Genomic DNA, 14,821 nt, shown 5'->3' with positions numbered 1-14,821 from the left:
AATTCGTTGACGACCGCCGCTATTCCGCACTTTGATTTTGATTCCGATTTCACTGTAAAATAATTAAAGTTTGTAATAAGTTTGTTATAGTATTTTGTCAATACGTGTGTGATATTATTAAAGTCCTTGTTTTACAAAAAAGTGACTCATCCTTTCGTGCAGCGCGATCCTTTGCTCAAGCAGCGCGTTCGTGAACATATTTTTGGTCCTTCGAGCCGGATCCGTCGCACCGGCAACCGCAAGTTCGCGAGCGTGACTTCTCGTGTGAGTGACAGTAGTGCAGTTTCGTGTGCAGTCATCATGGATGTACCCACGCTGGTTGACTGTCAGCGTGAGCTTCAAGTCCGCATCTCACGTTCTGTGGAGTACTTGAAGAAGCTGGGCAGCTCCAATATCACCGCCAGTGCTATCTCCACACGCACCAGAATTCTGGATCAGCTGTGGACAAAGTTCGAGGCGCAGCATGACCTTATCCGTGCGGCCTTGAAGGAAAGGTTCAGTGAGAGCGAGTACTTTAAATCAGAGTTGCATGCTGATACGGAGAATCTCTACGTGTCACAACGAAGCATACTAGACAGCTACGCTGAACACTATCGTGCAGCAAACGTACCTCCTTCTGCCGACGCCACGTCAAGGTCATCACTGCCGCGTATCAAAGTGCCGCCATTTTCTGGTGCCTACGCCGATTGGCCGTCGTTCCGAGATCTCTTTCTCTCCGTCGTGAGTGGCAATGCGATCTCCAACATCGAGCGCTTTCACCACCTGCGCTCATGTCTGACGGGGCAAGCTGAAAGGTTAATAAGGTCATTGCCTGTCACCAGCGACAATTACGATCGCGCTTGGGCGATTCTGGACAAACACTACAACAACAAAAAGGAATTGATCCGCTCCAACTTCGCCACGTTCATCGCCGTGCCGAAGATGAAGGGAGATACCGCAGAAGAATTGAGACGCATTCACAACGCCGTGACTGCCGCCGTCAATGGTCAGGAGAGCATCGGACGTCCAATCAACACCCACGGAATGGACCTCTTCAACTTCCTGGTCACCGAGCTGTTTGATGCACGCACACGTCTTGAGTGGGAGTCGTCCACGTCAGACTCATCAGAGCCGGCACAAAACGAGGCACTTGTGGACTTCATCAGCCGTCGGATCCTGACGCTCAATGCCGCACGACCGAAGAGCGCCAGCAAACCGCCCGGAGATGCTCCACGGGTAGCCAAGGCACACGTCACGAAGCACCAAGGAACCGAGTCGCCGCACTGTGCACTGTGTCGCGAGAAGCACACCTTGATGACCTGCCGAGATTTCAAGGCCAAGACTGTCAACGACCGCAAGGCATTTGTCGAGAGTAACAGGCTCTGTTACAATTGCTTAGGCAACCATTTTCTCTCTCGCTGCCAGTCAAAGAAGAACTGTCTGACATGCGACGCACGACACCACACGATGTTACACGGAGCACCCACATCGTCAGCGTCAACTGAAGCCACACGCGCCACCACACTGACCGCTACGCTGCAAAATCCAGAGTGCAAGGCCGTTCTTCTTGCAACAGCACGAATAAACGTCGCCGATCGGTACGGATCACCACAAGCCGTACGCGCTTTGATCGACCAATGTTCTGAGGTGTCGATCATTTCGGAGACCTTGGCACAACGTCTTCGCCTTCCTCGAGCCTCAACGGGCCTCTCCATTTTCGGCATCGGAGGGACTCGCTCGGGATCCGCTCGTGGCAAGGTCACGCTGCACGTAACGTCAGACGTGACCAACGCCAAACTCAGCGTGGTGGCCTTTGTGCTGCCCCGCATATCGCTGCAGCAAGGCTCGGTTTCGCGGGAGGAACGCAGCTGGCCTCATCTCAACGGACTCCAACTGGCCGATCCTCGCTTCTTAGACGACGACCCAGCTGAGCTGCTACTGGGAGCCGAGGTCTATTCCTTGATCCTCGAGGAAGGCCTCCGCAAGGGTGAATCAAGGATGCCGATCGCTCAGCAAACCAGCCTGGGATGGATCCTCTCTGGCGGCTACGACGCAGCAGCAGTCACGGGACATCGCCGCACCTTCCGGTGCACCGCCGATCATGACCTCGCCGACTTCGTTCGACGCTTCTGGGAGCAGGAGAGCGAGCCGATAACTCGGGCTTCACTCACTCCCGACGAGACCAAGTGCGAGGAACTCTACGTGCGCACCGTCACGCGCACGCCCACCGGGAGATACATGGTGAGGCTGCCCTTCTCATCGCCGCCGACGACTCTTCAGGATACTCGCCGCCCAGCGGAGCGCCTACTGAAAGCCATGGAGACCAAGGGCAGCCGAGATCTTCGATTTGGCGACCTCTATCACGGCTTCATGCAGGAATACGAGGACCTGCAACACATGAAGAAGGTAAATACCTCAACAACAACGGAGAATTTCAGATGCTACTTACCACATCACGGGGTCCTGAAGGAATCGAGCACGACGACAAAGCTCCGAGTCGTGTTCAACGGCTCTCAGCGCACACGGGCCGGTACTTCGCTCAACTCGCAGCTGCTGACTGGGGCAAACCTTCTGCCAGCGCTCACCGACGTGTTGCTGCGATGGCGTTGGCACCGGTACGTCTTCGTCACCGACATCGAGAAGATGTACCGCCAAATCCTCGTACATCCTGAGGACTGCCGTCTCCAAACAATCTTGTGGCGTCACAACAAGACGGACGAGATCGGAGAGTACGAGCTGCAGACGGTGACCTACGGCATGGCGTGTGCACCGTTCCTGGCCATCAGAACTCTGCAACAACTTTGTGCGGACGAGGGGGCGCAGTTTCCTCAAGGTGCCACAGTACTTCGGCTTGATTGCTACGTCGACGACGTGGTCACCGGCGCGGACAACCTCGACGATGCCGTCAACCTCCAGACGGAGCTGCGCAACCTCTGCATGGCGGGCGGATTTCCACTGAGGAAGTGGGCCTCGAACCATCCAGAGGTCCTCACAGGAGTCCCACAGGAGCATCGGCTGCAGCAAGGACCACATTCCTGGAAAGGAGAGAGCCATTCGACATTGGGCCTGCGATGGCGTCCTCAGGATGACCGGTTTGCCTTCGCAATACATCCTCGGCCAGTCAGCAAATTCACGAAGCGACGAGTCCTCTCCGAAACTGCACGCCTATTCGACCCGATGGGCTGGCTCGCGCCTGTCGTCATTCGGGCGAAGATCCTAATCCAAAGCACCTGGCTTCAGCAACTTGATTGGGACGCTCCACTGCCGGCCAAGGATGCTCGACATTGGCAACAACTGTTGGATCAGTTGCCGCTGCTCAGGCACATACGCGTGAATCGCTGGCTCAGCACCGACAACGATCACTCGAGGTTGCAGCTCCACGGTTTTGCTGATGCTTCCGAACGAGGATACGCCGCAGTAGTCTACCTCCGCACCACTGAAAGGGGAAAACCGTCAATTAATCTACTCATGGCGAAATCCAAGGTCGCACCCGTCAAGCAGGTTTCGTTGCCGCGACTTGAGTTGTGCGCTGCTAGCCTACTCACCACGCTCACGCTGCATGTCCGCGACATTCTCGGCTTGGCAACTACTCCAGTATATCTGTGGTCCGATTCCCAGGTCACGCTTCATTGGATCCAGAGACACGCCACTCGCTGGAAAACTTTCGTCGCCAACCGGGTAGCTCATATCCAGACACAGCTCCCGGACGCTCGATGGAGACACGTAGCCGGGAAGAATAATCCTGCAGACTGCGCATCGAGAGGAATTACTCCTGGAGAATTAATCAACCACGCATTATGGTGGACTGGACCTACCTGGTTGGCACTGGACGAGACAGCATGGCCCAGCTCAGAGGTCCACATCGCAGAGGATGACCTTCCTGAACAGCGCACCACCAGCCTGATGACCAAGGGCTCCGTCGTCGTCGAACCGGACATCCTTCTTCGGTTCTCTGCGCTTCATCGGCTGCTACGCGTTACGGCTTGGTGTCGTCGATGGCTCAACGTGGCGAGCCGGGAGGTCACACCTGGTTGTCCACTACACCCCGACGAGCTGGACGCTGCCCTACTCCAGTGGCTTCGAGTAGTACAGGCGCTCCACTTCCCGGACGAGATAGCTGCTGCCACCGCAGGACGCTCCGGCCCACCACGCAGTTCACTGATCAAGCTGAATCCGTTCATCGACGACCAAGGTGTACTGCGCGTTGGAGGACGTCTCAAACACGCACTGCTGCCCTACGACGAGAAGCACCCGGTGATCATACCGCCGGCCTCCTGGATGACACGACTGCTGATCGAGTCCTGCCATCGTCGCTCTCTGCACGGCGGCGTCCAGATGACACTCGGTCTGCTTCGCCTTCGGTTCTGGGTACCACGCGGAAGGACCGTCGTCAAGCAGCAACTGCATCGGTGCGTCACTTGCACTCGCTGGCGCGCTGCCACGCCACAGCCTCCAATGGGCCACCTTCCTCGGGACCGAGTGACGCCAACTCGACCTTTCTTGAGTACTGGACTGGACTACGCGGGACCAATTTCCATCCGGACCAGCAAGGGACGCGGACACCGCTCACAGAAAGGATACATCGCGGTCTTCGTCTGCTTTTGGTCGAAGGCCATCCACCTCGAGGTCGTCTCGGATTACAGCTCCGAGGCCTTCATCGCCGCCTTACGCCGCTTCGTCTCTCGCAGAGGACTGTGTACGGACGTCTACAGCGACTGCGGCACAACATTCGTTGGCGCCGATCGCACCCTGCGGGAGCTCTTCAAGGCGTCGACCTCCGAGGGCCTTCACATCGCCCGCGCCGCCAACACTCAAGGGATCCGCTGGCATTTTAATCCGCCAGCGGCCCCTCACTTCGGTGGTCTTTGGGAGGCTGCCGTGAAATCCACTAAATTTCACCTCCGCCGAGTAATCGGCGACACCACGCTCACTTTTGAGGAGCTTAACACACTCCTCACACAAATCGAGGCGTGTCTTAATTCTCGTCCGTTGCAGGCTCTGTCAGACGATCCAGACGACACTTCAGCACTCACTCCAGGGCACTTCATCATCGGCGCGCCTCTATTAGCTATACCTGAGCCGTCACGGATCGGACAATCATCATCCACGCTGTCACGCTGGCATCACCTGCAGCTGATGCGAGACCATTTTTGGCAGCGGTGGTCGGCTGAGTACGTGCACGGGCTCAACCCCCGCACCAAATGGGTCAAGGCCGAGGCCGCACCTCACGTCGGGGACCTTTGCATCATCCGCTCGGAGCTCACCCCTCCGACTCGATGGCCTCTTGCAAGGATCACGAGACTGCATCCCGGGGACGACGGTGTCGTCCGCGTGGTCTCAGTACGCACCGCCACATCCGAATTCGTACGCCCGATCATTAAATTGGTCATGCTCCCGGGCGCGGATCGTATTCCGGACACGAATAACGCGGACACGCCGTCCGCCGGCACGTAACACATCACTCATCAACGTTCGACACTCATTCACGAGATTTATCACATCATACACTGTATCATTTGTCACACCTCACTCTCATCATGCACCACCGCACTTGCAATTGTTCCATAATCACCACACTGCACTACACGTTCGTCATTTCACATCAAACACACACTCGTTACTGTCTCAGCTGATCATCACATTCCACGCGATCACCACGTGTTTCCGCGGCTCAGCTGATCGATTCAAATTACACGCGATCATCACGTGAATCTCGCCGCGCCGGCGCGCCTGCCCCACCATCGATCACTATCGACTTGCGATTCCGCGACCGAAATACCATAAACATGTTGTCACTGCGCGACAAGGCGGGCGGGAATGTTTGAAACGCATAATAGAAACTACATGTAATAAAATATTATATCTTAAATAGAATATTCTAGAATATTCGCTTCCGATCGCAAGTCAACAGGCATATCGTTTTTATATGTTTTTTTTTTGAAAACATATCGCGACATAAATTATCCTGTCGTACAAAAACACGCTCGAAATATAAACAATTAACGGTGTCGCAACCGTTCTGCCGAATAATTATATTTTATTGAGCATGCGCGGCTTCTCACGGGCGCCTCGTTTCGCCAATAATCATCGTGATCGCCAGCTCGCGCATGCTTTCTAACAGCCGTTGTTCTGTCAATTTGACAGCGGCCAATTACGCGTAATACACTCAGGTCACCTCGCGCAACTTTAAAAAGACGCAAAATTATTGGCGCTTCCCGAAAAGGTGGGTTTTTTGCGGAAACCCATAAAAGAGAGCTCGCACCCGAAATCACAGCTTTATCGCTTTTCCGTCGTGAAAACATATCGCAAACCGCTTATCAGATACACCGCAAAATTCGTTGACGACCGCCGCTATTCCGCACTTTGATTTTGATTCCGATTTCACTGTAAAATAATTAAAGTTTGTAATAAGTTTGTTATAGTATTTTGTCAATACGTGTGTGATATTATTAAAGTCCTTGTTTTACAAAAAAGTGACTCATCCTTTCGTGCAGCGCGATCCTTTGCTCAAGCAGCGCGTTCGTGAACATAATATGTTTTATATATTTTTATTTCTTCGAAAGTGCATTCTGTGATGAAAAATGCTTTTTGAAAATGGATTATTCCATATTTCTTCAAGCATAACTCTGAGGATGCATTTTTACAATAGTAATTGTCGAATTACTTTTACAAAAGTAATTGTCAAATAAAATAATAGAAAATAATTTATTTTGTACATATATGACAAGAAAAATTATTGAAACAATAAGTTAGAATTCAATATTTAATATAAAAATATCTAAAAGAAAATAACAAAAGTATTTAAAAATTAAACATAAATTAATTTAAAATTATATTAAATATTATTTAATTAAATATTTATAACACATGATATTGTAGTATTTGTAAAATTAATAGAAAAAAAAGAATATAATGATACAAACTTTATATGTGCATGTTATATACAATTAAAATCAGAATGTTAAAAAAATTAATTTTTTATAAAAAATATTAAATTTTAAATAAAGAATTTAACATATATATAATAGTAAGGTATAAATTATAATATTGATAAGAATATTTGTTTATATTCATGATATAAATAATATACATTAAAATATACATAAGTTTTTAGATTTACAATTGTAATATATAAAAATTATATTTAAGATGATAATTTAACAAATAGAGGAATAAAATTTAATTAACGTTTTAAAGTAAAGCAGATACAGTGAGTATCAACAGATGTAAAACATAATATTAATAAAAATATTTATTTGCTCATGTATATATTTAATAATACATAGATCAAAATATAAAATTTCAGTTTTGCAATAATATACAAATTATATGCTGTAAAAAAAAAAATAAAATATGTAAAAAATGGAGGGTCATAGAAACACATAATAGAGAAGATGAGAAAGGCAACGATAGCAATAAAGATGACATAGAGCGTAGGAGAAAGGTTATTTAAACAGGATTTTAAACAGGAGAAGATGAATGAAGATGTTTGAAACCTTAATAGCAAGCATAGCATATTATGTGGAGCAGAGATCTGGATATGGAAGATGGAAGAAAAACTAGACAAAATAAAGAGGAAATATGTGAAATGGAGATTAGACAGAAGATTGGACAGAAGAACGCCAAATTACATAATAATGGAAGAGACGAAAATGAAAGAAATAAAAATGAGAGCATTGAAAATGGAGATCAAGTATGAGGAGAAAGCAAGAAAATCGAAAAAGAAAATATACAATAGAATGTATAAAAAAATGGAGAAAGAGTAAAAGAGGAGAAGAAAGTAAATGAGAAAGAAAAAGAAGAGAAATATTGGAAGAGGTAGGAATTATATATTAAAATAGATAAGTTTTAGTTTTGCAATAATATACAAATTATATGCTGTAAAATATCGAAATAAGATAATCGCATTGGCGCGCGCGAAGCGCGCGCGACGATCTAGTCCTATCTGAAAAAGTGCATGACATCGATTCTCGCATATCTCGAAAGTATTGTTGTCGCTTTTCCGCGATGCTGATTGGTTCTTTCGTTGGGCTTACTTCGTGAGCAACTGTCGTCGCAGCGAATATCGCGCGTTTTGACAGTTATGTAAATCGAAGGTTATTAGTAACAGCCGGGTTAAGTGAAAGATTATGTTAAAAATCAAGGTAAAGGTTTCTCTTTTCTCCTTGGACGTGTTCAAGATTACTTCATCAGATAAGTTCAGATAACGTTTCTAATAGAACTTGTGTTGATATTTAATATTTTTTTGATATTTAATTAATACTTTATATATTATAAAAAATTGATACTTTGTGTTATATATTTTATTTTTAGTTAATGTTTTAAAGAAAGAAAGGAGGAAATAAAGAAGACAAAGAGTTTAAAATAAAGTGAAAGAAGGAAGAAAGGATGTTACAAAAGATAATTGTGCGGTAATTATTATTATTATTATTATTATTATTATTTTATAAAAATGTTCGACTTACGAGATTATATAACAAAATTCTAAAGGATTCATTGTATAAAAATATTTACAGAGGATTCCATACTATGTTATTCGATAAGAGATATGATAATGACTGATGCAGTGTCCGTTCCAAAGCGCATATATCCTCGTGGTTTTTGTAAAAGGATCACCATAAGGTCAGAGTGTTTTGATGGAGGTTTAGTTCTTGATGGTGGAATAGCAGTTCCCTTTAATTTCAGCACTGTCGCGGAAATAGCAACTTTTCCCGAAGACTCTTTGCGAACTATCACTCTTCCTGATTGAAACGATTGTTAGGATAATTTTGAAGAAGTATTTTATAGCATTGATATAAATATGATAATTTGTTATCATGTAAATAACATTCTCGCATTTTTCGTATTTTTTATGAAAAATAATTTTTTGGGAAGAATATTTATAGAACATTAATATATAAAAGAATGGAATCAGTCTTATACATGTCTGTACTAAGAAAGAAATGATGGAAATATTTATTTATATTATATTCAGGTATTATATGCATATAAGTTTAATGTAAAAATTTTTTTAATGCATAAAGTTATAAATATATAAATATAATATAATATAAATATAATATAAATAAATATAATACAAATAAATCATCTATGATTTATTTGATTGTGAGTCAAAGTGAAGAGCATTTTTAACATCCATGTTTTTTAAATAAATGATATATCTAGGAACATGATCATGTATATAAGGATATATTTAAGATGCCCAATATTGCCTACTATTGTTAATGTAAGATAATATGGATATATATAACATATGTATCTATATGAATATTTTATATGAAATTACTTTTAGTATTATAAGCCAATCCGAACAAACTTTAACACTAAGTTGTACTATTTTTTTATATACATATTTTTAGAGTACTTTATAATTTATATAAATTTAGAACAAAAACTTTATATTATTGTATCTTTGCTGTTCACTTAATTTCATAAATCAAAATGTATTTTTTCATTAAAAAAACCTTATAATTTCATGCTAGAATTAATTAATTCTAATTGTTAGACATACATATATATTTTGCAATTCCTAGACATACATATATATTTACATTTTTTATAACGCATTATAGCTAGCAAGAAAAATATGCTGTGTGCCATAGATTTTATATTTTCGTGATATACATATTAGGTGCGCAACTAAGTTCCCGCTGTTTGTCTATAGATGGCTCCAGCAGTAAGTGCTGGTCGATTTTGACATATCCAAAACGTCACGAGCCAAGCTTAGACATATGGTAAACAAACCGCTTTGACATGTTAATGATTTTGTTTTGGCGTCATATACTTTTAGTTGTGTGAAAATGTCTGATTTTGTACCAAATAATCGTCATTTGCGGGAAGTGTTGATTTTCTTATTTCATTCGAAGAAAACGGCGGCTGAAGCTATCGAGAGCTCCAAAAAGTTTACGGAGATGCTGCTCTAAGTGAAACAACGTGCCGTGATTGGTTCCGTCGCTTCAAAGACGGTGATTTCGATGTTGACGACCGTCCGCGTGAAGAAAGGCCAAAAACCTTCGAAGACGCTGAATTGGAGGCATTGCTCGATGAGGATCCATGCCAAACGCAAGAACAGCTTGCTTCAGCATTAGGAGTTACCCGCCAAGCCATTTCCAAGCGATTGCATGCGAAAAACGGCCACAATACGAGCAGAGGCACGAAAAAGTGATTCTACTGCATGACAACGCTCGGCCTCATGTTGCCAAACCCGTTAAAACTTACGTGGAAACGCTCAAATGGGAAGTCCTACCCCACCCGCCATATTCCCCAGATATTGCGCCGTCCGATTATTACTTGTTCCGTTCGATGGCACATGGTCTGGCTGATCAGCAGTTCCGCTCATATGAAGACATCAAAAAATGGCTTGATTCGTGGATAGCCTCAAAAGACGAATACTTTTACCGTAACGGTATTCGAGCTCTGCCAGAAAGATGGGAAAAAGTTGTGGCTAACGATGGGCAATACTTTGAATGATTCATTTGTAACCATTTTTTCACAATAAAGTTGCATTTTCATAAAAAAAACAGCGAGAACTTAGTTGCGCACCTAATATTTATATATCTCATATTAAATTATTAATTTATAAATTTATTAATGTATAAATTAATTTATAAATTTATTAAAAATTATAACTGTACTAATTTATAAATTAATTAAATTATAAAGAAGGTGCGTTGACACACGCGCTCGACACGAGACGCGCACGCACGCAACACATGGATTGGGAACCAATGAATGATGAAGCCATTGCACAAGAGGTATTATCAATATAATTAAAACATTAATTAATTTGTGTATTTATGTATCATAGAGAATTATCTTATTTTAACTGTGTGTTTTAGTAATCTCAAATATTTTATATTTTTTACTCATTTTAAAATTTATATTAATTAGGAATCTATTGTGTGTTTTATGTATATATCTTATCTATACAATAATAGTGAAAACAATATAATTTTTCATTTAATATATTTAATATAGGTTGAAGTTGTTAGAACACAATTAGGGAGAAACCTGAATCATATTGAGACAAATTGTATATCGGGAAATATTTTAGAATTAATACATCATAATAGAGCAGAGTTACATAAGAAGAGTCTACTATATATATTGTTGTAGATACTAATGTATTTCTACTTGATCAAATCTTCAAATTATTGAAGAAGCAAGAGATGCAACATTTAAAAATTATTCACGTCCTTTTATTGTAATTCCAGACTGTGATACATGATAAGATATTAATATAATGAATACATTCTATTTTTTGCTCTCACTTCTACATCTATGAGAGTTTTATTCTATGAATGTTATATTTTTATAACAGGAATTGGATTATATAAAGAGTAATAAGTCTCTACTTGAGTTGTTGAAGAACTAGGAAAACAATATCCATTTGATGTTTTACAATAACATTTTTTTTCTGTTCTTTATATGTTTCAAAAATATGAGGGAATTGAGATTTGAACACGATCTCAAAATAACAAGAATATTCCATAAGGTATTTCCAATAATTTCTTGGCAAAAGATATGTTTTTTAGTGAACAAAATATTTGATCAAATTTAGACATCCAAATTTTATTATATAATCCAATTATAATAATTATTTCTTAATAATTTATTGTATTATATAATGGTTATTTATTATTTAATTATATAATTGTATAATAAAATTTAAACGTTTAAATTTTATTAAAATAAAATAAAATGAACAAATAAAATTAATAAAAATATAAATATAAATAAAATTAATAATCAATAATTAATAATCAATCTTTAATCGTAAAAATATTAAATTATACATTTCAAGAATTATATTTAAAATTTTTAGAACTAAAATTTTTAGAACTAATTACGAACTTAAAAAATATGTAATGTGTATGAATAAATAATAATCATGGAGATGTAAATATTTGATTACATCGAAATTTTTTTTTCTTGAGTTTGTAAGAAAATAATATATTTTTACATTATATATATTATTATTATTATATTATATTGTTATATATTATTATATTATATTATATATGTATATTATTACATTATATACATTATTATATATTTTATCATAACAATATATGTAATATCCCAGCAAACACAAAGTAATAATTATATAATATTAAGTTATAATTTTATAATAATATAACAATATTATATAAGCATGTTATATAACACTTATATTCTTGTATTCTTATATTCTTCTTCTATATAAGTGTTATATAATACTTATATTCTTGAATGGAAAATTATAATTTAATATTATACAATTGTTATTTTGTATTTGCTGGGATATTACATATAATGTTGTAATTATAACAAAATATAATATATATAATGTTATTTAAAATTATTATAAAATTATAATGAGATTATAATACATTATATTATATTATATATATAATATTATATATTATTATATTTTATTATTATATTGAAATTTCATTTACTTGTGATAGTAAATAACATTCGTTTCTTCAAATGAAAAATGAGATTCAAAATAAAAAATTTAGAAATAGATTAGGATTTGGAATTAGAAAAATAAGCAGAATAAGAAAAGTCTAAAAAAGTAAGTTATATACATTTAAAACGTCTAAATATATGTATATACTATATATATATACCCACTAAACAGTTGTTATTTAGAGTAATAAGTAATGTACTAGTTGTTACGTTAATAGTTTATATATGAAATATGCTTCTTATATAAATTATTTTCAGTAAACACAAAATAACAGTAATATAACATTAATGATGTAATTTACTACTCAACAATCTAACTGTAATGTAACATGCTTTGTACATAACAGTTATATTGTTGAATAGGATATTGTACCATTAATGTTATGTTACTGTTACTTTGTGTTTACTGGGTTCTTACATAAATATATATTTTTACATAAATATGATGTTACAATGTTATTTATTTTATTTTCTGTTTGCCGTTACGCGGCGAAACCAGACTTAATATTTCGTATTCAAATTTTCCCCATGAAATGCATATAAGGAATGAATACTAATATAAGATTCAAAGTATATATTTTCTTTGTTAATTTAATTTCTGACCTATAATCCTAACAAAGGATTCAAAGAATGAAATAAATTAAATAACATTAATATAACAGTGTTTACTGGGTATATATTATAGATAAATATGTAGTGGCGGATCCAGAAATTTGTTAAGGAGGTTTTGATTCGCCGCAAATAAAATTTTTTTTCAGATCAAATATGAATTTTTTTTTTATATCTAAACGTGTCTTAAATTAAAAAATATGATTGGAATAAAAATTGTGATTAAGCATTTCGCAAATATTAAATATAACGTTTCTTTATAAATACTTTTGAAAAAGGAAACTCTAAGTGGAAGGGCCCCCATATTATGGATCTGCCAGTGTAGATATATATATATACATATATATATATATTTTTGATTTTATATTATTTTTATCATTATATTTTATTATTATTATATTAGGAGACGCGGTAGTGTCTCCGGCCATGTTCAAACCCTAAGAGACCTTAAAAGACACTACAAGTCTCCTTATCCTGCACCATCAAAGTCCATTTTTTGGGGGTGTAGAACTACTAAAATATAAAAAATTTTGAATTGCACGTAATATAACCTAAAAAGCGGCATCGCCACGAGTAATTTGAGTCAAGAAAAAATAAAATCGGTCAAGCCGTTCTGGAGATACAAGCGGTCAAAAAGTGACGTTTTTCATGAAAAATGAAGTAACGTCGTCTTCTTCTTCTTCTTCTTCTTCTTCTTCTTCTTCCTCTTCTTCTTCTTCTCTCTCCGCGTCCGCTGACGTCATCAGGATTATATATATATATATATAAATCTCTTCTCACCTTTTACTCACACCTCCCTCATTTCCCTCCCACATCCCGCCCCCCGCCCCCACCCCCGCACCCACTCCCACACCTTTTTCGCCTCTTTCACCCTCTTTCATCCTCTCTCACTCTCTTTCGTCCTCTCTCACCCTCTTTCACCCTCTTTCGTCCTCTTTCACCCTCTTTCGTCCTCTTTCAACCCTCTTTCGCCCTCTTTCATCCTCTTTCGTCCTCTTTCGCCCTCTTTCACCCTCTTTCGTTCTCTTTCACCATCTTTCGCCCTCTTCACCCTCTTTCGTCCTCTCTCACCTTCTTTCATTCCTCTCACCCTCTTTCACCCTCTTCATTCCTCTCACCCCCTTTCGTCCTCTTTCACTCTCTTTCGTCCTCTTTCAACCCTCTTTCGTCCTCTTTCAACACTTTTTCGCCCTCTCTCACCCTCTTTCGTCCTCTTTCACTCTCTTTCAATTCTCTCTCATCCTCTTTCACCCTCTTTCGGCCTCTTTCACCCTCTTTCGTCCTCTTTTCGTCCCTCTTTCTCGTCCTCTTTCACCCTCTTTCGCCTATCTCGTCTTCTCTTACCCTCATTCGTCCTCTCTCACCCTATCTCCAAAAAATCATAAAAATGAAAAGGTCAAGCCATGTTCAAAAGAAGGTCTTCAAAAATTTAAACCTAGTCTGTACAATGAAAAATAATTACTCGTAATTCCAGAGTTCCAATTTGGTAATATCGAATAATGTATTTGTTTCAAGTAATGGCAGTAGAGTTAAATACATACCTACGTATATGCAGTTTTTGCTGTTAAATGTACTTGAACGAAAAAAATAATTAAATGATTTAAATATAGCACATTTTAAATCAAGAAACTTATACTATAATCGAACTCTGTTTAGAAAGAATGTTTGTTTCAATCACAATCACAATACCATTTTCTATTATTTCTCTTATTATTATCAATAATGTTATTCACCAAATAATTATAGTATGAATAATGTTTTGCGATTTATTTAACAATTC

General features: G+C 39.5%; 2 protein-coding genes across 2 annotated transcripts; both read left to right on the top strand.

Moving 5' to 3' along the window:
* Positions 1-300: 300 nt before the first annotated feature.
* On the top strand, positions 301-3,199 carry LOC146720566 (uncharacterized). The gene is made up of 2 exons (XM_085488259.1): positions 301-2,942; positions 3,064-3,199. The coding sequence occupies exons 1-2, from the start codon at positions 301-303 to the stop codon at positions 3,197-3,199; spliced, it is 2,778 nt and encodes a 925-aa protein (XP_085344385.1).
* A 1,235-nt stretch (positions 3,200-4,434) lies between these two features.
* Positions 4,435-5,433, top strand: LOC114933210 (uncharacterized). The gene has a single exon (XM_029305688.2). It carries the CDS (start codon positions 4,435-4,437, stop codon positions 5,431-5,433), a length of 999 nt encoding a protein of 332 aa, XP_029161521.2.
* Positions 5,434-14,821: the final 9,388 nt, after the last annotated feature.

This window comes from Nylanderia fulva, unplaced genomic scaffold (genome assembly GCF_048542155.1).
Source record: "Nylanderia fulva isolate GAGA-0341 unplaced genomic scaffold, ASM4854215v1 Scaffold669, whole genome shotgun sequence".
Taxonomy (NCBI): Eukaryota; Metazoa; Arthropoda; class Insecta; order Hymenoptera; family Formicidae; genus Nylanderia; species Nylanderia fulva.
Note: the sequence above shows the minus strand (reverse complement) of the source record. Positions and strands in the feature narration are given on the sequence as shown.

Coding starts and splice junctions, on each gene's coding strand:
- LOC146720566 (XM_085488259.1), top strand. CDS start 301: ATGGATGTACCCACGCTGGTTGACTGTCAGCGTGAGCTTCAAGTCCGC. Junction 2,943..3,063: donor GGCGGATTTCCACTGAGGAA/GTGGGCCTCGAA, acceptor TGGCGTCCTCAG/GATGACCGGTTTGCCTTCGC.
- LOC114933210 (XM_029305688.2), top strand. CDS start 4,435: ATGGGCCACCTTCCTCGGGACCGAGTGACGCCAACTCGACCTTTCTTG.